Here is a 27,418-nt window from a genome sequence, read left to right as displayed (position 1 = left end):
ATGTGCTTGGCATTATGTGGCATTCCACCCCACCCCAATCCCTGGAACAATAAACTGCTTATGGAGGAGGGCTGCTCTGGTTCTAAAAGCACTGGTGTATTTGTGGACACTGCTCCTTCCCAGACCCCTGACTTTTCTAGTTCCCGTCTGCCCGCTTTCCCAAGGAGGAGCCCCATGTCTTAGGTGGTGTGGCCTCAGTGTCCCAGTCTGTGAAGTAGGTAGGCATCTCTGCCTCCTTCCCTGAGCTTTTCCACAAGCCGATTCCTAGAAGAAAGGGTCAGCTCCAGGCCTAGCCCATAAGCACAGCTGGGAAAAGCCTTTCCTTAAGTGGCAACCTCAAAGAATGGGAGGGGCCTTTCCAGACCGGGAGCCGCAGATTCCCCCAGGCCTCCGTGTCCCAAACTGTCCCAGATCTTGGCCCCACTGTGGACCCCTTCAATCCTGCACCAGCAAGAGGCTGCCAAGTCCACACTCAGGCCTTTCTTACCCTTTCCCCACCCAAACAGTACAAATGAAAGACAAAAAAAAAAAAAAAAAAATCAAGTCTTTATTGTTTGATTAATAAACGGGCTTGGATGGGCAAAGAATGGAGTGCATGGGAAACGCCCAGCTTTGATTAGTCAGAAACTCCTGTTAACTGTGTACAAAATGAATGTTACAAAGTCACATAAAAAACAGTCGGCAAAGCAGCAGCCCTTGGGGAGGGCTCAAGGCACCTGGAGGCTGAGAAACAGGCCCACCCTGGCCCCTGAAGCATGGCGGAGCCACTGTAGACCTGGGGTCTGCACACTCCCCTCCTTTACCACAGGGCACACCTGCTTTCTCTCCCCGCTTACAAATCACTAAAATGCCGCCCCCAGAGGGGCCCAAACACCAGAGGCCAGGACCGGGGCAGAAATGAAGCAGCCCTGAGCGGAGCACTGAGTTCCCCCTTCCCTGGTGGCCCAGGCCTGGGAAGGGCCCCCTTGACCCCCGTGCCCAGCAGCATGAACAGAGCTGGGGAGGGCCTCAGGCTCCATTCCCCAGACAGTGGTCATGGCGGCCTGACCCGGCCACCAGAGCAAACACAGCCTGGGCTTTGGTCAGTACCGACTGTGGGGAGGACCATCGTCTCGTCCAGCCCACACGATGCAGTGCTCTCCTGGCCTGGTCCTGCTGAGGCCGCGGCCCCAGGCTGGCCCTAATTGGGGTAGCACATGCAGCATCCTGTGCCTGCCGCCTCCGTGCTGGACTTGGCACCAGGGCCCAGGAGCCCGTCGGTGACAGAGTACTCCGTGATGATGTCTTCTACCCGGGTGATGTACAGGAACGTCAGCAGCACCCCCAGGAACTGAGGAGGAGAAGCAGGTTGGGTGAGAGCCTGCTGCAGATCTGGGCAGCCCTCTCGGGTGGTCTCCAGTTCCCCGAAAGCCAGGCAGCCAGCCACGAGCACTCACGGCACCGGTGGCCTGGGAAACCCCCAGAGCACACCTTCTCCTGAACAGCCCCGCCCTGGCTTCTCCTCTGCCCTCCCGGGAAGTCCCAGAGGCCTTCCTGGCGCCCCTCAGCAGAGGTTTCTCCATTCTGAGATTCCCGTCTGCCCCAGCTATGCCGCTCGCTATGCCACGCACCACCTGGCGGACCTTGGGCAAGTCACTTAACCTTGCCGACCTCCGACCTCCACTCCCCTATGTAAAACGGGAATGGCAATAACACCTACCTCGCGGAACTGAAGGCAGTAGTGCCTATGAAGCACTCAGAAGAGTTCTATAAGAAGCAGTGCTATTGCCATTCGCTTTCTCCTTTTGGTTCTCCAGCCCTCCCAGGGTGAGCCCAGACTGGCTCCAGCAGCGGCTGCAGCCCTCCTCACCCTGCCCTTCGTGCCTCCTCCGCATTCTGTAATCACCAGCCACCCTTTATCTGAACCCACAGCCTGCCTACCCCCCCTCCCTGAGTGGAGGGGGACCAGCCCACCTGGGGGAGCAGGATGCCCAACAGGAGGCCCGCCATGATGGTGTAGTTGTCCAGGAACCAGATGAGCACGGCGTTGGTGCAGCCCCGCACGTAGATGACATTCTGCACGCTGAGGCGCTGCACAGGAAGGAGCCCAGCTGAGCGCCTCACCCAGCAGAAGCCCAGCCCCAGCTCTGCCACTCATTCAAGGTCTGGCCAAGTCCCTCAACCTCCCCGAACCTGTTTCTCACATGCAGTGTGAGAAGGTGGTTCTTCACCACCACGTCTCAACAGGCAGTAGTGTTTCCTGGAGAGCACTGGGAATATTGTGGTGGCTCTTCCAGTTGTCACAGTGAATGGGGGTGGGGACTGAGGGACTTCAGAGCTAAGGAAAACCCTGCTTCACCAACAACTTCCTTGCCTGCTTGACTCTCCGATGGCCCCAGCATTCATGTGAGTGGAAACTCATTCATAATCACCTGAGCCAAAAGCCTAACTCCAGGCACATACTAAAACCAAAGTGTTTTCTGCATGGTTTTACTCCACACTGAATTTTGCAGAAATACTACTATGCAAATTAAGAAATGATTATACTTTATTTTGTTCAGAATTTTATTGAGAATTGTTCACCATTTTTTAAAACCATGTCAACTGCAAAAATAATGTCCATGGTATACAAATTGCCGACAAAACAGCCCGCCCTCCAGGCAGCAGCTGCCCTGTGGTGCAAACAGCTGACTGACTGTGCTTTCTGCTCCATCTGTTTTATCTAGCGCCTGAGCATTTACATGTTGAGATACATTATATGGTTATAAATTGCTTTATTTTATTTCTCCTTCCATTTCAGTTGCATCTTTGTTACTTGTTTTGAAATTAGGTATGTAGGTAGGTTATATGTATTATCTGTGAATTTCAATTCAGGATAATAACTAAAGCATTACCAAGAGTTTATTATAAAAACTGGCCTTTGAGTCTCATGGCTTGAGAGCCATGGCTGGTCTGTGGCTCTCCAACTTCAATGTGTATCAAAATTACCTCCTGGGCCCCACCCCAAGAATGTGCGTTTCTAACAAGTTCCCAGAGAGGTGCTGTTGCACCTCGTCTGGGACCTCACTTTGAGAATCACTACTCAGAGGCTTCTCAAGTCGTAATTTCTGGCTCCCTTCTGAGTACGAGCCCAGCTTCTCTCCCAGCCCAGGGGAGCTGCTCAGGAAGCTGACCCAGGAGCGATCCCCAGAGGGCTCTCTGTCCTCCCGGGACCCCTGGGTCCCAGGCAGAGAGAGCCAGTGCGAGCCGCCTGCAAACTGGAGGTCCCAGGGGCAGAGGCAGGCTGGTGCTGAGCACGCCGGGCACACGGGTGTGCCTCACGGACAGTCCACAGCAGGTCCTCAGTGACCCCTGGTAGGCAGCCTCTCCCCGCCTGGCGGTTCTTGGCTCCCTGAGCCCTCTGTGTCTGTGCAAAACTCCAGCAGTTTCTGGCTCCTGTTCCAAGCTAGCAACGTTGGAAAATCTCAGTAGCCAGGAGTCCCATCCCTAGAAACTCCTCCAATCAGCCCAGGGAGGGACAGGAAGAGCGACCTTTCTGGTGATTTTAAAGACATTACCTCTTTGTCAATCGTTCTGTAGCCACACATGGTGTTGACAACTTGAGTCTGAAACAGAAAGGTGTGTTAGCAACATGTGCCTGGTGCTTACTGTCAAAGACAGTATCATTCTCCCTGTTTTCCAGCTGAAAGCACTGAGCCCCAGAGTTGCACTGCCCAGTGCTGCTGGAGCTGGGAGTCTCACCCGAAGTCCGGCTCAAGTCTGCTTCTTAACATCCTTCCTTCAAGAAAGGCCCAGGGAGGCCTGACCAGGCGGTGGCGCAGTGGATAGAGTGTCAGACTGGGATGTGGAGGACCCAGGTTCGAGACCCTGAGGTTGCCAGTTTGAATTTGAGCACGGGCTCATCTGGCTTGAGCAAAAAGCTCGCCAGCTTGGACCCAAGGTCGCTGGCTCGAGCAAGGGGTTACTCGGTCTGCTGAAGGCCTACGGTCAAGGCACATATGAGAAAGCAATCAATGAACAACTAAGAAGTCACAATGAAAAACTAATGATTGATGCTTCTCATCTCTCTCTGTTCCTGTCTGTCTGTCCCTATCTATCCTTCTCTCTGACTCTCTCTCTCTGTCCCTGTAAAAAGGAAGAAAGGCCCAGGGAGGAAAGGTGGGAAGGCTAGTTCCGTGGCACTTGGGTGGGAACGACTCCACCAGCTGCAGCCTAGGAAGCCAGAGAAAAGCGAGCGCCCCAGGCCTCCCGCTGCGGCCTGTCGGTGGCACAGCTCTGCCGGCACAGTGAGGCAGTGTCTCTAGGTCAGACTGGGCCTTCCTGCTCTGCTGGCTCTCCTGAAGGGGAACCCCAGACCACAGCCCGAACCCAGGCCAGTGGTGGCGTCTCTGAGCGCGAGGCAGGGACCTCTGACCACACTTCCCCGCCCCTGCAGACTGCCACCTTGCCAGTGGGAGTGGAGCCCAAGTTCCTTTCCGGGGAGAGAGTTGCTCTCAAGAACTCCCAGTCTAGGTGCAGGGAAAACTGTGGTCTGCCCTAGACCCTATCAAATCTCGTCTCAGCAAGCACAAGCCACAGCGCTGGCGGGGACACTTCCCGTCAGGCCCGTGGCCCTGTGCAGGCTCCTCCTCCTATAAGGTGAGAGAAAGCTAGATGCCCCGGTCCCGCCCCTCCACATTGCAATGAAAGCTGCTGTGGGGTCAGGGTGCCAGCAGTGACACAGGAGAGTGACAGAGTCGCCTCGGGCATCATGATACCTGGTCCAGATCCCACTTTGTTACATAGGAGCTCTGGGACCAGCCTGAGTTGTGCCACATGGAGGCAGTCAGTATCTGCTGAATGAATAAATGAATGCATAGGATCCTTGGTCTCTTCCAGAAGCAATGGTGACAAGTGAACCTGCCTCACAGGGCTGTTTTGTACATAAAGTGAGATTTACACATAAAGTATGTCTCCCAGGGCCGGGCACACAGGAGTGCTGGCTGGAGTGACTTTGTTTACGATCCCGGCTTCTGGAAAGGCAAGGAAGGGCATCTACTCTCTTTCCAAAAGAGCAGGTTGGATCTCAGACATCATCCAGAACGGTCTAAGTGTCAGGGCCTGGTATGTGGCCTCAGTTTTGGCGTTCCCCAGGCATCCTCAGACCCAGCACCGCCCAGCATCCACTTAGCCTTTCTGGCCCTCCAGGCCACAGACAGGGCCCCTGGGGACAGTCGGGCCAGGAGCAGGACATGGGGGCACTGTTCGTTCATTCGGCATTCACTGAGCAAACGTTGACTGAACGCCTATTATGTGCCAAGAACTGTTCTAGGTATTTGGAATATAAAAAAACAAAACAAAGTCCTTGCCTCATGGAACTTATATTCTAGAACAAGAGACAATGAACATAATAAATAAGCAAACTAGTCTGCAAGGTGATGTAACACCTGAAGTGAGAGTAACTTCACTCTTCACTGTGGTTCCGGCCTGGGGGTGGGACCACAGCCCCTGCCCTCGGAGAGCAGCTGGCAGAGGCTTCTCTTACACTTAAAGCCCGGAACCCTCCCTGGGCCCTGGACTCATTGCCCCTTCAGGAGAGCTCCCCTCCAAGGAAGGGATAGGATGTATCCATGGTCTTTCTAAACATGATGCCTGCCTGGGTTTGACCTCGGAACCAGTACTCTACAGGGGTTCTGCTGAAGGCTCACAGGCTGGAGACAAACCATGCAGTGGCCTCCTCACCCGACACAGTGCCACAAGGCAGGACATCAGAAAGCGGACTCCTGAGCAGCCAAAAGATGAATACAGCAAAATGCATCCATGCTTCCTCTCACCTTGACCCAGGACTACTGAGCTGGGTCATCTGAGGTCTGAGCAGCTAAGAAAAGGGAGAGGAACCTTCAGGGACAGGCCCCCAAGGGTCACCATCAAAAAGGGAGTAAATATTGATGAAAACTGGACACAAGAGATCAGCAGGCATACGGGCACAGCAGTCTGCGGCTATTCAACGTAGAGGCAAGCTACCCTTGACACCAGCAGGGCCTGGGGCATCCTTGTATAACCCAATATGACACACCTCCGTGAAGCTCTGCTGCTCCAAATCCCCTACAGAGAACCAAGAGAGCTGACAGGGTGGCTCCCGGCTGAAGCTTCACAGGCTAGACAGCCAGGAAGAGCTGGTGTTTCAGTTCATATCTGAAGGCAGTCAGGTGGGAAGGATCTCTCTTACCCAGGGGAGGGACAAACCCTACCCAGATCCCTATAGGAAGCCTGGTCTAAGACATCTCTTCTTTTAAAGCTGAGAGCAAGGGCCCTGGCTGGATAGCTCAGTTGATTAGAGCATCATCCCAAAATGCAGAGGTTGAGAGTTTGATCCCCAATCAGGGCACATATAGGAACAGCTTGATGCTCCTGTCTCTCTCTCTATCCCTTCCTCTCTTACTGAAATCAATAAATAAACATAAAAGCTGAGAGCTAGGGGAAGAAGTGGCTTTCCATGAGGAACTGGTGTGTTTTCCTGTGTAAATACTGGCAGTGTAAATGACCACAGCTCCCTTTTATCCTTAGCTTCCAGGGAGCTCTAAGGCCCAAAGACGAGGCTCATTTCCGGTGACTCCATAAGCCCTGTCAGCCTACACATCAGTATTTTTTATTTTCCCCCTCATCTGGCCCTTCTGCTTTAGAATATATTTTCCATAATTCTGATTTTTTTTAGTTTAGTTTTCTATTCTATGTATTTCCTTAGTTGAATGAGATCATGTAAAACAAATAGATTCACACACAAATGGAACTGATTCTACTGAGGAAGGAAACACCCTCTTTTACATTTAGAGACGATCACCCAAGGGTGGGAGATACCAGGAGCACAGCAGTTCCATCATACAGGACCAGAGGTAACCCAGCCAGGTGACAGTCACCTCCTCACCTAGGTGTTCCCCATTCAGAGGCGGCTTCATCGTCTCTTTCTCAGCAGGGACTCCCAGCCTGGACCGCTCCCCCAAGCCCCAGAGTCATTGCTAACAACCTCTTTGACAACCCTGCTGGAATGTCACATGGGCTGCCAACCCCCACGTGTCCGCGCTGGGCTCCCGACACCCTCAGCCTTTGTCCCTGCAGTCCTCCCTCTCAAGCAACAGCGGCCCCACCTTTCTAGTAGCTCGGGCCAAACCCTGGAGTTCTGGTTTTCTCTGCCACCCACCTCCCCCACCTGGTCTGGCAGCAAATCCGTTGGCTTACTTGCAAACCACAGCCAGAATCTGACCGTGTTTTGTGACCTCCATGACTGCCACCTGGCTCTGAGCCTTTGCCTTCCCCTGCCTGGGTGGCAGATGCTATGAGGCACTGCCCAGGACCCTGCCGCTGCTGCTGGGAGCCCTGGGCAGCAGCCCTTCGCTGTCATCGCCCTGCGGTGACTTGTCATGTGGGGTTAATTTTATGTGTCAACTGGACCAAGCTTTGGGGGGCCCAGATATTTAGCCAAACACTATCCTGGGTGTTTCTGCAAGGCTGTTTTTCAATGAGATCAACAGTTAAATCAGTAGACCCAGGAAAGCAGATTGCCCTCCCTAATTTGGTCAGGCCTCATCCAATCAGTGAAAGGCTTGAATAGAACAAAATGGCTGCCCTTCCTGGAGAATAAAGAATTCTTCTAACCAGTCTGTCATCAGATCTGAGCTGAAACACCAGCTCTCCCTGGGTCTGCAGCCTGCCAGCCTGCAAGGAGGAACCACACCATCCGCTCGCCTGGGTCTCAGGCCTTCAGACTGGAACTGAAGCATTGGCTCTCCTGAGCCTCCTGCTCGCTGACTCACCCTGTGGTGCTTGGGACTTGCCTGCCTCCATAATTCTGTGAGCCAATTCCTCATAATAGATCTCTTTACACACACACACACACACGCCTACATCCTATTGGTTCTGTTTTCTGCTGAACAGCGCCAGCAAGTCCCTTCCCAAGGGGGACACTGGCCTCATGCAGGGCTGGGCAATGCAGGGTACAAAGGCTTGTCATCCTTGTCCCAGTAAGGGAGAACTCTGGGGGATCGTCCACATAGACTCAGCTGAGGTTCCTACTGAGACTGCATCATTGCTCAACTTCTCCCTCTGCCCAGCTCTGCTTCGTCACCACCCCCACAGGTGTTGGTCCTGAGAGCATCTCCTACTAAAGCCTGCTGCTCACCCACCCAAATCTCAGAGCCCGCTTCCTGGTCAGCCTGCCCCACGGCACCTGGACTGCTGTGCCAGACCTCAACCAGACACCCTACATTCAGCTCTGCCCCCACAGCGGCCAAGGCGGTTCCTCTTATCTACCATGCAGCCATGGAAGCCTTCACTCCCTGTCAGTCAGGAAAACATCAAAGTTCTGATTATCAGATTACCAGAGAACCAATAACTTCTCTGGCTTCCCCTCAGGGCTCTCTGCACTTGCTGGTCTCCCTGCCAGGAATGCCGCTAGATATACACGGCTTACTCCCTCACTTCCTTCAGGGTTTTACGGAGAACCCACCTTTGCAATATCTAAAATTGCAATCCTCTATGTCACTGCTTTATTTTTTATCCTTAGCATTTACTACCTCCTAATGTTCTTTACTTTCTTATTTTGTCAGTTTTCCCCGTGAGGACATCAGCTCCATTCAGGCAGAGTTCCCCATGTGTTTGCTGTACCCCCGGAACCTAGAACCACATCTGGCAAACAGTAGGCTCTCAGTAAACACTTGCTGAATAAATCAATGAACACAAGTTGGGCTTCCGTATCTAAGTTTGGGCATTCGGGTGCCTCTGCCCTGAGTGATGAAGTTCAGGATCACCTCCTATGGGCCTCTCTGAAAATGCTGGACTCCTTCCCAGCATTTCCCCTGCCCAGAGAGCTACCCTAAAATGGCAGCTAACACTTCCAAACAAGCCTCCCCTCCTGGCCCAGCCCCTGTTAGGGCTCATGCACTTGTCACTGGCTCCCTGACTCATGGGCAAGGCCCCCACTGGCACCAGCAGCTGCTCGGTTTACAGAATCCAGGAGTGGGCAGAGAACAGGAAGACGTCAGAGGAGAAATTTTCCGTGACTATCCAGAGCATGAGTAATTGCAAAACTCTCTGCCTCATCCCAGTCCAGAAACCGGCCGTTCGTGGACACGTTAGTCAAACACAGAGGACTGACGAAGGCTCTCTCATTCATAAGCAGTAACTACACAGGACAGCCTCCCAAGTAGCTAAGCGGGTGAGAGACTTGACAGGACCCTGCTGGCATTTACATCATCAGACCCCCTTCCAACTGCCTTATTACTGATGATCACAGGCCCGCAGGCTCAGAGCCCCTGGAGACACCCAGAGTGCAGGCCCTGCTCTGCCCCCCAGGCCCAAGGCTGCAGGGCTGGACACCCTGCTACGCCGCCCTGGCCTGAAACCCTCTCCCACTCCTTGTCTGGCTTGTGCAGTAGTCCAGGACACAGCTCTGAAGAAGGTGCCTGCATTTCTTCCTACTAGCCCTATCAACCTTGGGCAAGGCACCTAACCCTCTGGCGCCTCCGTTTCCTCACGTGGATAAAATGTCGGCACGCACTCAGTATCCACAGTGGATAAAATCATCCTACCTGCCTCACAGGGTAGGCAAAAGAACTAAAGGAGTTACCACAACTAAAGAGCCGGGAACAGGCCTGCACGTGGCGAGTGCTCAATGGACGTGAACTACCACTCTAGATAAAGGGGAGCCCCCTCCAGGTTTGCCCCTTTCAGTAGCCCCTGAGGCCCAGAAAGCCTCAACAACGCCCACAGCCTGCTGTTTCTCCCCGCCCCCACCCCACCCCGGTCCGGTCCGGGAAGACGAGAAGGGTGCTTGGCCAGCTGCGCGGCCCCAGGAGCAGGGAGTACCGTGTTTCTGATGCAGCAGGTGTAGGGCACGCCGCAGGCCAGGGGTCCAGGGGCGCTGCAGTCGTGATACTGGTTTTTGCTCCAGTCTTGGTAGTCTTCGCCACCACAGCACTTGAACTGGGAAAGGAAGCAAGCAGGGGAGGGGGCTGCTGTCACTGCCGAGGCTGCGGGCAGCAGGCAGGAGGGGGTCCTGGGAGGAGACGATGCGACTACAGGGAGCACCTGAGGCCGGATTGCTGTCAGGTCCAAGCACTCCACGGGCAGCATGGCTGCCAGGAGGTAGTGAGCACCCTGTCACCGCAGAGGCATGCAAGCCGCAGCTGAGAAGCCCCTTGGTAGGATATTGGGATGATGACTAAACACTGGAAGGCAAAGTCCTTCTTTAAAAATGGATTCCATCTTCATGTCCCAGTGCAGCTGTCAGACCAGAGAGATTGGCCTTTAAGGTCCCAGAGACTAGGCTGCCATGGAAACCACCACAACCAGCAGCCCCTGCACCACACGGACCTGCTGCTCACTGGCCCTAGCACCGCCTGCTCTGCTCTCAGCAAAGGGGCACCCACTCCTCCCGTCCTGGGCTCAAGGCTGACTGACGATAAGGCTGGCGACATTCCCCCCTGAGATCGCATCTCCCCAGTGGTGGTGCTGGCGCCTGGGGAGAGTGCCACCCCACCAGGTGCAGGGTGTGCTCGTGTGCCGGCACTGTCTGGGCACGAGAGAGACAACGTGCCCACGCGGGACACACTCCACTGGAGGGAGGCCGAGCGTAGCACAACACGGCAGAGCCAGTGAGGAGCGTGTGTGCCAGGAGCATGGACACGCAGGGAAAGGGGGGGCAGCTTTAGGTTAGGAGGTCAGGAAAGGCCCCTGAGGAGATGACATTTAATCTGACACATGAACAACAGGAAAAAATCAACATGTGAAAAGCTCCCACACAGTGAGCAAGTTGTATTTCAGCAGCAGTAATGGAGGCCAGCGTGTGGAGGGCACAGCAGAGGGGGTGGAAGGGAGGAGGCTGAAGGGCGGCACAGGCCAGACTTATAAAGCCTGAGAGCCGGAATATTAGGAAACTGGAATTGTACTGAGTGACTGAAGGGTTTAACCAGTGGAGTAATATGGTTAGAAGTCCGGGTAGAAACACAAAAACAGACACCCTTTCACTGTCCCTACAAGGCCCTTTAGGCTATTAGGTTTTGGAACCTGAAAGTGCCTCTCTGTGGTGCAGTGCAAAGGACATTCACTTTGCAATCAGACAGACCAGAGTTCAAATCCTCATACCACCACTCCTAGCTGTGTGACTTCAGGCAAGTTGATCAGCCTCTCTGAGCCTCAGGTCCTCATCTGTAAAGCAGAAAAGGGAATCCCAGCTGTGCACAGCTGAGCTGAGGATTACTAAGAGAGGCCATACAAGCTGCATCTATCACTAGGCCTGGCACCAAGTGGTGCCCAATGAGCATGAGTCACAACCTCCCAACCCACCCTGGGAGAAATAAAATCCCCAAGCCAGCTGAGGGTTGGTTCCAATAAAAACATCTTGCTCTACCCAACATCCAGAGCTGGCAGGCACATCCCTGGCAGAGAAGGGCCTCCCAGGGGCTGCACCTGTTGTGACTACAGCAAAGCCCTGAGCCAAGGGAGTGGCCGCCCTGGGTGGCCCTGGGTACAGTGAGACATTGGCCCCCACTGACGGCTTTCACGGGGGATTAGGCCTGCTGAAGCCCCCAAGTTCACATCCCAGGAAATTCTACCAGGGTTGAATGGGCTCGCAGCCCTCACCTTCTGCTTGTCCTCACGTAGGAGAGCAAGAGGACGATGACCTTCAGAGCTGACTGACACTCGCTGACCAAGGTCTTACCCCCAGCCTGGCGCTGCTCTAAGCACCTCTGAATTAAGTCGAGGCAAGCTCACAATGACGCCAAGAGGAAGGGGCTGTTAGCATCCCCGACACTGATGAGGAACCTGAGCATCAGCACTCAATGAGCCTGGCACAGAGAAGCCGAGGAGGACAGTGGCTACCCTGCAACCGCTACCACTGCATTGACAAGCTCGAGTAGACCTTGGGAGGAGGGACAAGATGGTGTCTCAGAATGACAGCATCCCATTCAAAGAAGGGTCATGGAGGAAAGGAGAAGCCTCGTCCTGCTCCCCAGCGCTGGAGGAAAGGAGAAGCCTCGTCCTGCTCCCCAGCACTGGAGGAAAGGAGAAGCCTCGTCCTGCTCCCCAGTGCTGGAGGAAAGGAGAAGCCTCGTCCTGCTCCCCAGCACTGGAGGAAAGGAGAAGCCTTGTCCTGCTCCCCAGTGCTGGAGGAAAGGAGAAGCCTTGTCCTGCTCCCCAGCGCTGGAGGAAAGGAGAAGCCTTGGAGGAAAGGAGAAGCCTCGTCCTGCTCCCCAGCGCTGGAGGAAAGGAGAAGCCTTGTCCTGCTCCCCAGCGCTGGAGGAAAGGAGAAGCCTTGGAGGAAAGGAGAAGCCTCGTCCTGCTCCCCAGCACTGGAGGAAAGGAGAAGCCTTGTCCTGCTCCCCAGTGCTGGAGGAAAGGAGAAGCCTTGGAGGAAAGGAGAAGCCTTGTCCTGCTCCCCAGCGCTGGAGGAAAGGAGAAGCCTTGGAGGAAAGGAGAAGCCTCGTCCTGCTCCCCAGCACTGGAGGAAAGGAGAAGCCTTGTCCTGCTCCCCAGCGCTGGAGGAAAGGAGAAGCCTCGGAGGAAAGGAGAAGCCTCGTCCTGCTCCCCAGCGCTGGAGGAAAGGAGAAGCCTTGTCCTGCTCCCCAGTGCTGGAGGAAAGGAGAAGCCTTGTCCTGCTCCCCAGCGCTGGAGGAAAGGAGAAGCCTTGGAGGAAAGGAGAAGCCTTGTCCTGCTCCCCAGTGCTGGAGGAAAGGAGAAGCCTTGTCCTGCTCCCCAGCGCTGGAGGAAAGGAGAAGCCTTGGAGGAAAGGAGAAGCCTCGTCCTGCTCCCCAGCGCTGGAGGAAAGGAGAAGCCTTGTCCTGCTCCCCAGCGCTGGAGGAAAGGAGAAGCCTCGGAGGAAAGGAGAAGCCTCGTCCTGCTCCCCAGCGCTGGAGGAAAGGAGAAGCCTCGTCCTGCTCCCCAGCGCTGGAGGAAACGGAGTCAGGGAAGAGCGCTGATTGCACTGGGGCTCTCCCTGACTCGGCAGCGAGGGAGCTCCCTCCACTGGAGGGACTTGGCAGAAGGGGCTTTTGAACTGGGTAGCTTAGAGATCATTCCCATCTCCAGGGAGGAGGATGATCTTTGCCTGTTGAAGAAAGGCACCCTAGGGCCCTACAGGGTGGCTTGCAGCTCACCTGACCTTGTTCTTTTTTTTTAGAGGGAGAACCCAGGTAACCAGAGAGGGGCAGATAGGAAAAGGACACTCTGGACCAGGCAGGTGGGCAGAAGGCTGGTTGAGAAGGTCAGGCCCCACCCTTCATGGCCATCCATGGCCCACCTTTACCTCCCAAATTGGCCAGCCCTGTTTTGGGAATTGGATAAGCCATGTAACTCCTCACCCTCACCCTCTTGAGCAGGGTCCTGAGTAGGGGGGAAAGGGCATGGGAGGCACATCTCTGACCCAGAAAGCCCAACTCACCTCCTTCTGAACAAAGTCCATGATGTTTTTGAAGTCCAGATCATCATAGTAGTTCTTGATTCCTCTTCGAATGTTGTCATTCAGAAAGTCGATGGTCTATTTAAATAGAGAAATTACAAAAGAAGAGGACCACACATACCCCAGGGTCCAACCCAAGGTTTCCCAGAAATTCCAATCAGCTAGAGCGCCCAGGTGCCCCGGTACCCTGACCCTGCCTGCATGGGGCCCCCTCCGTCCCCACCCTGAACACTCATGACTTCCCTGACCACACACCCCCTCCATGCCCCTAATGCCCATCTGATGCCTGGTTCCTCTGCCATGTCCAAGCAGGAGTGATGCACCTCCTCTTCCTGTTCAGATCAAACAACCCAGACCCTGAGATGATGGGGCCCTGCCTGGGGGTGCACAGCTACAAAGCAGCCGTGTGGGTGGCACCCCACTGTCCTGGTTCTGAGCCTGGTGTCCCTTCTTCTGCCCAGACAGGCCTGTGCTACATCTTCTCTTTGCCCTCCAGATCTCCTCTCCACTCTTCTCTACTATCCAACCTCTTGTGTTACAAACAAGGAAACTGAGGCCAGAGAGGGGGCCTGACTCTCCCCAGTTCACAGAGCAGGCTGGTTAGGGGCCCAGCCAGGATGGGACTCGGGTTTCCTGACTCCCCGCATGGCCTCTCCACCTCGCCACAGCCCCGACCCCAAGGAAAGGGCCCACCTCCCAGCTCAGACTGGGACAATCCCCACCAGGAAGAGTGCTGGCACGCTGCCCTCTCCCAGCCACACTGGGCCTTCTGGATCAACAGCCTGGCCATTGTGCTGAGGTCCTGGAGCACAAAAGGCCCCAGAGCGGGAAGGGGCGGGGGCGGGAATGTGGGTAGCCCAGCTCCACACTCACAGGACAATTGGGCTTTCAGAGCAGGGAGGCCCCGGGATCATCAGAGACGTGCTGGCACAAAGGGGCATTCTCAGCTCCGCAGCCAGACGATCGCTGGGGGAGGCGCCCGCGGGTGCACTGGGACCGCAGAGCCCGGAGTCCAGGCCCCATCCTGCCGCTGCAGGCCCTGCCGCAGCTCTTCCCCTCTCCGGGTCTCAGTTTCCCTCTGTGAACTGACCCTACAGGCCTATCGTTAAGACACCTTTCAGTTCCAAGACTCAAACACTAGGCTAAGCGGGGCCGTCAAGGACTATGACCAGGAAGAGTCCATGGAGCCACCAGCCACAGGCACTTCATTTAGTGTGTGAGCTTCTACTTCCTTGCCTGCAAAGTGGGGGTACAACCCTCTGCTTACTAGGACTTTGAAATTTAAATAAACTAAAGCTATAAATATCCTTATCAAAACGCTGGGTACATAGTAGGTCCTGGTCTTATTATAACAGATCTTTCTTCTTTCAGAGACACATACCTGTATGGTACCACTTCACACCCCTCTGTCATCAGTGGAAGATGGCTAATCCCAAAGGAAACCAAAGCCCCAAGTCTTTTTTTTTTTTTTTTTTTTTGGTGGGCCATTACCTTTAATCCTAGTTTGCACCCGGCAGGCAAGTTAAAAACAGACACTGGGCTCCAAATCCCACTCATTGAGTACTCACAAAGCTACTGACATCTGAGTTTCCTAGAATCAAAGGTTTCTAGCTCACTAGCCTTATTCACCTCAGTTCCCCATCTCCTCTCTGCACAAACTCTGCACAAACTGGCTTCTCCTTCAGCACTCCGCCATCTTGGCTGTCTCTCCTCTCCTCCACGTGGCCCTTCTCTGCTCTTTCTCTGCTCTCTTCTCCTAGAACATAATCCCTCTTCTCCCCCCAGTCTGTCTAAAAGACATACTGCAATGGAGGCAGCCTCAAGGCAAGAGCCAGCCCCCGACCTGGGACTCCTTATAAACACCCTGCAGCCCAGAGAAGCAATGTGACTTTTCCAAGGTCACCCTGCTGGTCACTGGCAGATTGATGCTGGAATCAAGAAGAACTCTCAGCCTAATACTCTTTAAGAAGCCAAGATAAGAACCCCAGATTCAGTCTGGGGCCATCTCCCCAACCCATTTCCAATATCAGGAAGAGAGGCACAAAGGATGTATTGGCCAAGTCCTTCTGGACACACTACTCAAAGTCAAGGTAACAAAGGAAACTGGCTCAGGGAAACCTCTCTGTGGCCAGAAAACCCTCTGCTGATGCTAACCAGCCCTCCGAGCACGCCTGGGAGCTGAGGAAGACTGGACGGCAGCCTCAGGAGCCCTGGGACAGGCCTCTCCCACGTGGAAGCCTCTCCACTCAGAGCCACAGCCCTGCCTGGCTGGTGCTGGACCTGTGGAAGCCTCTCCACTCAGAGCCACAGCCCTGACTGGCTGGTGCTGGACCCTGTGGAAGCCTCTCCACTCAGAGCCACAGCCCTGCCTGGCTGGTGCTGGACCTGTGGAAGCCTCTCCACTCAGAGCCACAGCCCTGACTGGCTGGTGCTGGACCCTGAGGCAGGATCTGGGTGGGACAGGTAGGTGTTTGCTTCCCACACAGCCTGGGAAAGCCAGGACCACCTGGCCTTTCCAACTTTGGGTGCCTGCTCCTCTGGGTGATGAAGGGACAGGCCAGCCAGCTGGGACATGGTTAAGATGCCTAAGAAACAGAACACCAGGGTGGGGCCAGATTGTGCCCATGGTCGGGCAGGGAATGAGCTCATGGCATTGAGTGGCATGCTGCAGAGGGCCTAGGCTGAGCAGAGATTTAAGGGAACAATGTCAGAGTCAGGGATATGTCTCAGGCCACATGCAGAGGATGTCAACTGCACACACAGTCCTTGTCCACCATGTATTTCTGCCCCTGTCCCAGCCTACTGGCCACCTCCCAGGCCCTCCAGGGGTCACATGCTAAAGAGGGAGGTGGGGGGGTGGGGGCAAGAAGCCCAGAGCACGGTCAGCAGAGGGTATGCCCAGAGGCCTGAGGGAGAGAGGCTCTCCCTTCCTCTTTGGTGAGCATCCCTGACCTCTCTCCCCAAACCAGCTCAGTCTCTGAGCACTTTCCAAAACTGCTGACTCCAAAAGAGGCCTCTGTGAAAACCAGGCCTTCCATCTGGCCAACGGAGCCCCTGTGGGGCCCTACCTCAAAATGGGCAGGAAAAACAGATGGTCCCAGGCTCCATGGGCTGCAGCTGCCCCCAGGTCCCACCAGGAAATGCTCCCTTCTGGCCCTTGTGTGTGTGCACTGCCTTAGGCACCGAGAGGGGGGAGGGAGAGAGAGAGTCTGTGTGCACGTACGTGTATGCATGGGACACGTGTAGGACATTTAGGTGGTCCCTATGCTGTGATGGGGTGAGGGATGGGGGAGAAATTCCAGTGAGGCAGGTGACCTGTACAGTTCACTAATGACTAAGGTGTTCTGCTGTGCTCAGTTAGCTGTGTTCTGAGGCATTCGGAGCCACTCAGAGCTATGCCTAGTGGAGCATGGCAAGGAAGAGAGACTTCTGGCCTCCTCTGCGGCTTGCTCTCAGGGCACAAACACTCAGTGCCACCCCCACCCTGCTCTAAACCAGGTCACACCAGCAGGGCAACTCTAACATGGCTAGAAAACTACCTTTCATGAATGGCTGGCATGGCCTCGAGGCCACCCAGGTAAATTAAGCAAAAAGTAAGCAAACATCAAATGGCACAGGACATTACTTAAGCCACCAGATTCAAGCTACAAAGAACTGCCTATTGAGTCGTGGTTTTAAATCTAGGTAGAAAGATATACAAAACCTCCATATCACCCCCACCCCCAGCAATGACACTTAGAGTGTTTTTAAATAAACGAGGAATTAAAAGGGGCGGGGGCATGTGGCAGCAGCTCCCCCAGGATGAGAGGCTGGAGGAGAGGAAGAGGAGGGAGGAAGGGAAGGGGTGCAGCTGTAGCCTCCACCAGGCCTCTGGGGAAGGGGGCTGTCCTAGTGTGCTGGCTCCCGGAGGCTGCCGGGTCCATGTCAGCTTCTGAAACCCACTGGCTCTTGGCAGCCCAGCTGCAACCAATGTTAACCTGGTTCTCATAACATGAAGCCAGCATCTCTGGGCTTTCCTCAGTCCCCCTAGAAGGTGAAGACTCATCTTCTTGCCCCCTCAGACCCCTCCATCTGCTCCAACCCTGAGACAGACCCAATCTGACAACCAAGGGCCAAAGAGAAGAAAAGAAGCAAGAAGAAAAGAAGAGAAAAGCTGTAAGGTTCTTCAGAGTATTTGTCATTCGCATCCTCAGACCTGGCGGAGGTGGCAGGTTTAAGCCCTGTGGTGAGGCAGGTTGGGCTTCAGTTCCCAGGTATTTGGGGCTGTGGCTCTCACTCCCAAACAGCTGTGCACAGTGGGTGCGTGAGCTGTGGGAGTCTGGCCAGATCAGTGCAGAGCTTTCTCTACTTCGCTCTGGGTAGAAAGATACACATATTCAGGTGTTTAGCCAAACAGGCTATGGTAGCATCTTCTTTCTCCCTGCCCCTGACCTCATGGCCAGGCCCAGAGCCAGCCTGTGCCAGTGCCACAATAAAATAACCAGGCTGGTGCTGCCCACCATTGCCCTGGCCTGGTGCTGAGTGGTACCACCACAACCTTCAATCAAGGCCAGGGGCGCTCCTCCCTGTCCCTGGCGGCAGAGGCAAAGAGGCTGGGATGGGGATACAGACATATCGTATATAGCCCAGCACCCTCTGGATGTCCCTGCTCATCTCTGCCTGACTGGGAATACACAGATAGGAGCTGCCCTCCTCCAACATCCCTGACACCCCAAGAGAGGCCCTAGGGAAAAAAAAGAGGCCCTAGAACCAGTGGGGTGATGGTCAGTCAAGAGGGCTGAGACATAGACAAGTTGTGGGGGTCATTTAGGTTTCCTCCCACTGGCTCGGCTCAAGATGCTGCACTTTTGCTCCTAATGCCCAGGCCCTCAGGGCCACCTGTTCCATGCCCAGCTCCCCTGTGCGTGGCCACCAGACCCTGTACAAGCAGATAAGCCACTTCAGTCTGACCATCAGGTCATGCTTGGCAGCAGAAACCTCATCCAGGGTCAAGGGTGGATGGAGAGTTTCTGTCTTACACCTGGGAGTCTATCTTTCTCAGCCTGGCTGTGGCCATGGTCTATGCATCTTCCTGAGAACTTAATGTGAAGTCATTAGCTTGATGATTTGTCCTCATTTTTCACCACAAGTGGATTCCTCCTCCTGGAAGCTGACCTTGACTGCACCTCACCTTTTTCTCTATCTTCCATCTTACACTCCCCTTCCCGCCACCATCAATGTTCCAGGTTGCTCCTTCCCTATCCTCACTGTTGACTCATTTCTTGTTTTACTAAATTGCATTGCATTAGAGTTGGAGGAGACATTATCTTTCTTTATGTGGTATTTTCCCTTTGATCACGACAAAAGAAAAAGAAACTTTGGGAACTAGGGAAAAAATATAAAGGAAAAAATAAAAATCACCCTAGTCCCATCCCTTAGAGGAAATAAGAGTTTGTGTGTTCATATTTCTATTTCTTTCTAGAGTTTTCGAGTCTCGTTTTTGTTTTGTTTTTTAATTGTGGAAACCTTACTACATTTATAGTTTTGTATCTCATTTTTCAATTATTTAAAACTATGTATTACAGGCATATGATAGCACAGCTAACCATGAGCCGCCAAACAGCTGAGACCCCTAATAGTGAGGGTCCTTCTGGGCTATATACCAAGACCCTCCCCTGGCAGGCCCAGTGAGGGGATACCTCATCCTTGGGAAAGAAGATACATCACCCCAGGCCTCCCTCAGCATCTGGAGATAACTGGTAACTCTCACCCCTGACCTCAGGCCCACAGCAGCCCTAGCTGTGAGGATGAAGCGGCCCCTGGAGGTGTCATCTCGGCTCAGCTTCCTCACTGGAAAGAAGGAGTGGGTCATAGCCCGTGACCTAAAGCCACTAGAAAATGACAAATCGACTGCCTTTGTGAAAGAACACTGGAAACCAGACCGTTCTTCATTTAGGGGATTGTTTATTAAAACTGTTGATGCTGCTGACCATGATCTGGACCTGGGCAGCAGCCAGGAAAGCACTACCCCATAATCTCTGGAGAGCTGTCGGCTGGCTGGGAGCCCTGCTGGCTGCACAGAAAGAGTCCCAATGGGCAAATGGAATAAACAACTCTCCCCTCCCCACTGCCAAAATATAAACCAATACCCTGGGTCTGCCAGCTCAGAGCAGATGGTCTGAAAAGTAGAAAAGAGGAAAAGGGAAGAGTAGGTCGCAAGATTATACTGGGAAGACCACCAATGGGCCAAATAAGAAATCAAAAGAGAAATAAGAAAATATCTAAAAACAAATGAAAATGTAAACACAACACACCAAAACTTATGGGGTGCAGCCAAAGCCATGCTAAGAGGGAAATTTATAATGATAAAGTTTATAGTGGCCCTTTATACATTAAAAAAATTTTTTTAATTAAGTGAGAACAGAGGAGGCAGAGAGACAGACGCCTGCATGTACCTCAACCAATGCCACTTGGCAAGCCCCCTATGTGAAGATGCCATGCCCATCTGGGGTATTAATCTGTTGCTCGGCAACTGAGCTATTTATAGCACCTAAGGTGGGGCAACAGAGCCATCTTCAGCACTGGGGCCAACTCCCTGGAGCAAATCAAGCCATAGCTGCAGGAGGAAGGGAGAGAGAAGGTGGGAAGGGTGGAGAAGCAAATGGTCACTTCTCCAGTGCACCCTGACCAGGAACTGAACCTGGCAGGGCCCATGCTCTACCACTGAGTCAATCAGCCAAGGCCTACATTAAAAAAATTAATAATCTAAAATAAACAATCTAACTTTATATCTCAAAGAATTAGAAAAACAAACTAAGCCTAAAGTTAGTAGAAGGAAAGTAAAGTTAGTAGAAGATCAGAGTGGAAATAAATAAACCCTCGCCAGTTTGCTCAGTGGATAGAGCATCAGCCTGGTGACCATCTGTTTCTCTTCCCCTTCCTTTCCCCCTTCTCTATCTCCTCCCCTCCCACAGCCAGTGGCTCAATTGGTTTGAGCGCCACCTCGGCACTGAGGATAGCTTGGCTGGTCTGAGCATCCGTCTCAGGCACTGAGGATAGTTGGCTGATTCAAGCATCAGCCCCAGACCGTGGTTGCCAGGTAGTTCCCAGTCAGGACGCATGCATGAGTCTGTCTCACTATCTCCCTTTCTCTCACTTAAAAAAAATAATAAAAAAATAAAATAGAAACTAGAAAGACAATAAAGATCAATAAAACTAAGAGTTGGGTCTTTGAAAAAGATAAACAAATTGACAAACCTTTAGCAATACTATGAAAAAAGAGAAGATTCAAATAAATCTGAAATGAAAGAGATGCTACAAAAAAAGGAGATCTTACAGCTGATATGACAGAAATACAAAGGATCATAAAAGACTATTATGAACAGTTATATACCAACAAACTAGATAACCTAGAAGAAATGGATAACTTCCTAAAAACATACAATCACTATTCAACTGAATCATGGAAAAATAGGAAATCCAAACAGACCAATAACGAGTAAAGAGCTTGAATCAGTAACCAGAAATCTCCCAATAAAGAAACATCCAGGACAAGATAGCTTCCCACATAAGTTCTACCAAGCATTTAAAGGAGACTTAATACCAATCCTTATCAAATTCTTCCCAAATATTGAAGAGAAGGGAACGCTTCCAAACTCATTTACGAGGCCAGCATTACACTGATACCAAAGTCAACAAGGACACCACAAGTAAAAAGAAAATTACAGGCAGATATCCCTAATGAACATAGATGCAAAATCCTCAACTAAATGTTAGCAAACCAAAATCAACAGAATTTAAAAATCCTACAGCATGAATGAGTGGGATTTTCCCCTGGGATGCAAGGGTGGTCTAACATCTGCAAATGAACCCATGTGATGCACTACATTAACAGACTGAAAGATAAAAATCATATGATAATCTCAACAGATACAGAAAAAGCATTTGACAAAATTCAACATCCTTTATTCTCACAAATTAGGTATAGAATGAATGTACCTCAACATAATAAAGGCCATACATACAAGTCCACAGCTCACATCATACTCAACAGTGAAAAGCTGTAAGTTTTTCCTCTAGGATCAGGAAGAGACACTGCCCACTCTTACCACTTCTATTCAATATAGTACTGGAAATCCCAGCCAGAGCAATAAAATAAAAGACATCCAAATTAGAAAGAAAGAAGTAAAATTGTCTGTTTGTAGATGACATGATGTTATATAGAGAAAATCCTTGAGACTTAAACAAAAAGACTATTAAAACTGATAAATTCAGTGAAGTTGCAGGATACAAAGACAACATACAAAAAACAGTTTCATTTCTACACACTAACAATGAACTACCAAAAACAGAAATTATAAAAACAATAACATTTACAATAGCATCAAAAACAATAAAATAGGTGTTCTCCCTTCCATGAGCATGCAGGCACCTTCCCCTTACCCTTTCCTCTCTTCTTCCCCCCAGGTACGTACTCCTTGCCCATCTCTTTCTCCTAAGCTCTAAGGGAACCCACAAGAATTGAAACCAGGGCAGCCATGGGCAGCCTGTCCCAGGCTAACTCCCTGAATCTGTCTCCAAGGTCCCCTTTCCCCCAACTTTCTTCTGCATGACCAATAAATTCTTCTTTTAAAAAGAAAAAATAAATAAAATAAAACACTTAGGAATAAATTTAAACAAGGACATGAAAAACCTGTACACTGAAAACTATAAAACATTGGAATAAAACACAAATAATTGGAAGGATAATCAGAATGCCCATGAACAGAGATATCCTTTGTTCATGAATCGGAAGATATAATGTTAAAATGTCTATACTACCCAAAGCAATCTACTAATTCAATGCAATCCCTATAAAATCTCAATAGCATTTTTTACAGAAACTAAATCCTAAAAAACACAGAAATAGAAAAAAATTCTAAAATTTATATAGAACCACACAGACCCCAAATAGTTACAGCTATGTTGAGCAAGAAGAACAAAGCTTGAGGCATCACACTTTCTGATTTCAAACTATATTACAAAGCTATGTTTCAAAACAGTATGGTGGCGTTGTAAAAACAAACACATAGATCAATGGGACAGGATGAACAGCCTTGAAATAAATTCACACATATACAGTCAAAAATACATAATGAGGGAAATACATCTCTTTAATAAATGGTGTTGAGGAAACTGTATCCACATGCAAAAGAATGAAACGGGGCCTTATCTTACACCTTACACAAAAATCAACTCAAAATGGATAAGAGACAAACAGAAGATCTAAAATCATAAAACTTCTACAAGAAAATGTACGGCGTAAGCTCCTAAACACTGGTCTTGGCAATGACTTTTTTGATCTGACACCAAAAGCATGGACAACAAAAGCAAAAATAGATAAGTGGGAATGTATCAAACTAGAGGGGTACAGCAAAAAAATAATTTAAAAAATGAAAAGGCAACATACAGAATGGGAGAAAATATTTGCAAATCATATACCTGATAAGGGGTTAATATCCAAAATATGTAAGGAACATTTATAACTTAATAGCAAAAAAAAACCCATATAATCTGATTAAACAATGAGCAGAAGACTAAATAGGTAGATATTTTTCCAAAGAAGACAGACAGGTATATGAAAGGATGCTGAATATCATTAATCATTAGGGAAATGCAAATCAAAACCACAATGAGCTATCATCGCACCTGAATGTGTATCATATTGTGTATATTGACATATAGCATACACACACATGTATAATGGAATAGTATCCACCCATGAGGAAGAAGGAAGTCTTCCCATTTGTGACAACATGGATGAATCTGGAAGACATGCTGAATGAAATAAGCCAGACAGAGAAAGACAAATACTATATGGTATCACTTATATGTGGAATCTAAAAAAGAAGAAGAGAAAGAAAGTCAAGCCCATAGAACTAGAGAGTAGCAAAATGGTTGACAGGGGCTGGAGGTTGGTGGAAATGGGGTGATGTTGGTCAAAGGGTATAAGCTTTCAGTTATAAAATGAATAAGTTCTGAGGCTCTAATAATACACAGCATGGTGACTAGAGCTAATGATACTGTATTATTTACTTAAAGTTTGCTAAGAGAATAGATCATAAGCATTCTCACACACAAAGTTAACTATGTGGGGTGATGGATGTGTTAATTAATTTGATTGTGGTGATTGTTTTACAATGTATACATATATCAAATCATCACATTGTAGAGTTTAAATATACTACAAGGATACTACAATTTTATTTGTCAATTATACTTCAATAAATCTGGGGGGCAGGTGGAATAGAAAAATAATTGAAAAAAAAGACTGAGCTGCCTTTGTCTTGCTCTGTGCTCTTGGGAAGGCTTCCTAACCTCTGCGCCTCACTGACTTCATCAATATGATGGGACTCTTTCCTTCCCTTTCTTGGGGCTCATAAACAGGAAGACCCCTCAATTCCAGGGATATAGACAGGCCTATGATTAAGGCTCACCCATAAGAGACCAAAGCAGAACAACCTCCCACTTGGGCTAGAGAATTCTAGCCATACCCATGAAGAGTTTGACAGGAGTCAGCCGATGGGTCATTTGAGGGATCTGTTCAACCTGGTGTCTGGGAACCTGGTGTCTGGGAACCTGGTGTCTGGGAACCTGGTGTCTGGGGTAGTGACTGCTGCCTTGGGCTCAACTTCTGACAAGACAGGCAATTTGGCCACAGCCCTGATGTACCCGCCCAGCAGTGATGCCGGAACTAGTGCCAGGAGCCAAGCAGTTTGGGTGGTGAGGGGTGGAGGCAGGGGAGTGGACAGAGAGAACTGAGCTTCCAACGACAAGCCCTGTTCCTCAGCCCTGCCTCCGACCCCAAGCCGGGGGAAGATAAAGGAATAAGACTGTGAGAGAAATGGCAGGTCTCTGAGTTGGCGTCAGCCCTGCTCAGCCACTAGCTTCCTGTGGGAACCTGGGCAAGTCCCTTCTCTTCTTCAGGCCTCGGGGAAAAGGAGCTAATATGTATTGAGGGTCCACTAGGGGCTAGGCAGGTTCTTGACATGCTTTCTCTCATCAAATCCTTACCCCAAATGCCATGAACTAGGAACCACGGTCCCCTGCGGAACCTAGGGGCTTCCAAGAGGTTAAGTATTTGCTCAAGATCACACAGCTAGTCTGAGGCTACATGGCCTGCAATGGAACAAGTCAGAGACCAGGAATCCTGAGAACCTTTCCAGCTCAAAGGGGCCCTGATTCCGCAAACCCGTCCAGCAGGTTTGATGCCACATTGCCTTCTCGGTCTTTCTCTTGCCCTCTCCCTTATATTCCAGCACAACAAAGTCCCATTGCCCACAACGCATATCTAAATCCCTGGACTCCTCACCTCCTCCCTTGCAGTGAGTAAAATGTGAATCCGATCACATCACTTTCCACTTAAAACCACAAAGGTTTCCTACTGGCTTTAGAGAAAAGTCCCAGTTCCACTATGCCCCTGAGAACCCACATGATCTGCACTGGCCGGCACTCCAATTCCACCTTCTACCCTCCTCATTACTCGTGCCTTTCAAGCCAAACCTACCAAGCTCCTTGCTGCCTCAGTGGTGTCCCCTGCCTGGACTGCTGCCCCCTGAGCCTCACCTGGTAGGCTCCTTTTCATTATTTCATTGGTATTCTCCGCATCTGCACCCCAGGCACTCTCCAACACACTGTCTTATTTTCTTGTTCTCTGGTTTCCTTTCTCAATGCCTGTCTCCCCAGCAAAATAAAGGCTCCGCGAGGGATTGTATACCCTGCTCTCTTCTCTGCCCAGACCCAGTGTTACAGCCCAGGGCACACACACACACAGTGGGTGCTTGGCATACATGTGGCTGATAAATGTGCCATATACCCACCTGGTTCCGGAAGATCAAGGCCACCACACCACCAATGAGTTCGATGATGAGGCAAATCCCAAGGATGTACATAAACTGGAAAACAAAATCCAGAATTCACCTACAGGGGCGGAGGAAGTTTCGTCTGCCCCAAGGTCAAGCACAGTCAGGAGAATCATCTCTGCAGAGCTCTTACTGCTCCTGGGCCTCTCGCCCCTTCCTCCGTGAGAACACAGGATGTGGACAGACATTCTGAGGGAAAGCCCGTCTTTGGAGTCAGGAAGAGTGACTCAGCTGTCAAAACCAGACTGTCATCGAGGTTTGTCCCAGGGCTCCTTAGCGGGATCGAGGTGGAAAAACACACCCCACTTCCCCAACCCCTACAAGGCGAGCTGGTCCTTTCTCTGGCCTCCCCAGTAGGGGACAGCCTGGTTTAATGAACAGGGGAAGGCAGCATTTCCAGTTGTGCAGGCAGAGCGCCTCAGAAGTGGCTTCCCAGCCTCTAGCGTGGGTGAGGGGACGTCTGAGGCTTAGAAGATATGTACCCCACCCCTGCCCTTACTCACAGAACATTGTCCAAACTGACACCAGCAAGTTCCATCCTCAGGCAGCACCAAGGCCCTGCTTACAGAGCAGGGGTCGGGAACCTTTTTGGCTGAGAGAGCCATGAACGCCACATATTTTAAAATGTGATTCCGTGAAAGCCATACAAGGACCCGTGTACATTATGCATTATCCAATAAAAATTTGGTGTTGTCCCGGAGGACAGCTGTGATTGGCTCCAGCCACCCGCAACCATGAACATGAGCGGCAGGAAATGAATGGATTATAATACATGAGAATGTTTTATATTTTTAATGTTATTATTTTTTTTTATTAAAGATTTGTCTGCGAGCCTGATGCAGCCATCAAAAGAGCCACATCTGGCTCATGAGCCATAGGTTCCCGACCCCTGTTTAGAGGCTTCTAGGGACTTTCCATGTGAGGAAGACAATGAGGTCAAACACACACATGAGAGCAGAGCAGATGCATTTGCCGAACTGGCACCCCAAACTTTGGGGAGCTATCCCTCACCTCATTGTAAGGGGGGCCTGTGGGCTTGATCCCACCCCCTAACCCCAGGGCAGATCCTTATGAGCTCTGGGACTTCAGCCAGAGTTACCAAGAAAGAGTCCTTGAGATCGAGAGCCACAAGGACTCTGTTAGCCTGAGGCTGTTGGCGACCTGCACAAAGAGAACATGAGGACAATGCCAGGTATCCGGCTGGGAAGTGGCAGGTGAGAGCCCAAGGGCACTGTCCACACCCCTGGACCCAGGGTGAGTTTGCTGGTTATATGAGCTAAGAACTCACTACCAACATTTTTGGGTTTTGCTTGCTCTCATTCAAGTGTGGTTTCTCCCACTTCCAACTGAGAGTCTGGACCAACACAGGATTTAAGTAAGAAGAACAGTATTCAAGTCAGCCTTTATGTGCAGAGGTGGAGGCGGCCTGGGTACTCTTGAGCCAACGTGGACAGACAGGCTGACCCAGGAAACCCTGTAAAACAGCTGGTTTGAGGGAAGAACTAAAAAAACCTGGGCTGCCTGAAGGCCATGGGACAGCCTCCCCACTTCTTTTGGGGACTCCAAGGACCTGCTACCCACCAGCTGAGGGGTGCATGGGGCCAACTCACCACTTGAAGAAGGCACAGGTTGTCACGGAGGGATGCCAGCACACCAATGAAGGAGACAATAAACATGATGACCCCTAGGAGGATGAGGATGATGGCCGGGGCCAGAAAGGCACTTTCGAGGGTTTTGTATTTCTGCCGTTCGACCTCTGCATAGATCCCCACTGACAGAACCAGGGTCCCGATCAGCTGCAGCAGGAAAGCAGGGAGTGAGAGAGGAGGACTGAATCACTTGACTTTCCTCCAAAGAGTTTATGTGAGGGCCATGGTGCTGGCCACTAGGGAAATCACCCCAGATGACTGTACATGTGAGGAAACTATTAGGGGTTGAATTGCATTTCCCTAAAATTCCTATGCTGAAGCCCTAACTCCCAGTACATCAGTAATTTAAAGAGATAATTAGGTTAAAATGAGGTAATGTGGGTGGGCCTTAATCTAATATGACACTTGTCCTTATAAGAAAAAATTAGGACACAGACACACAAAGGGAAGACAATGTAATAACACAGAGAGAAGACAGA

At 51.1% G+C, this 27,418-nt stretch overlaps 1 protein-coding gene across 2 annotated transcripts in view; it reads right to left on the bottom strand.

The window, feature by feature from the left end:
- Positions 1–531: 531 nt before the first annotated feature.
- TSPAN15 (tetraspanin 15) overlaps positions 532–27,418 on the bottom strand; it is a 53,862-nt gene continuing 26,975 nt past the window's right edge. Inside the window, exons 2-8 of one of the 2 annotated variants that reach the window (XM_066243374.1) lie at positions 26,901–27,086; positions 25,249–25,323; positions 13,394–13,489; positions 9,820–9,936; positions 3,537–3,584; positions 1,954–2,070; positions 532–1,330 (exon numbers count right to left, since the gene is read on the bottom strand). In XM_066243374.1, the coding sequence (XP_066099471.1) occupies positions 1,181–1,330; positions 1,954–2,070; positions 3,537–3,584; positions 9,820–9,936; positions 13,394–13,489; positions 25,249–25,323; positions 26,901–27,086 (789 nt within the window). In that variant the 3' untranslated portion in view covers positions 532–1,180. The remainder of the gene's footprint in view (positions 1,331–1,953; positions 2,071–3,536; positions 3,585–9,819; positions 9,937–13,393; positions 13,490–25,248; positions 25,324–26,900; positions 27,087–27,418) is intronic. The other variant, XM_066243375.1, reaches the window with a different exon arrangement.

This window comes from Saccopteryx bilineata, chromosome 9 (genome assembly GCF_036850765.1).
Source record: "Saccopteryx bilineata isolate mSacBil1 chromosome 9, mSacBil1_pri_phased_curated, whole genome shotgun sequence".
NCBI classification, from domain to species: domain Eukaryota; kingdom Metazoa; phylum Chordata; class Mammalia; order Chiroptera; family Emballonuridae; genus Saccopteryx; species Saccopteryx bilineata.
This window is presented reverse-complemented; position numbering and strand designations above follow the sequence as displayed.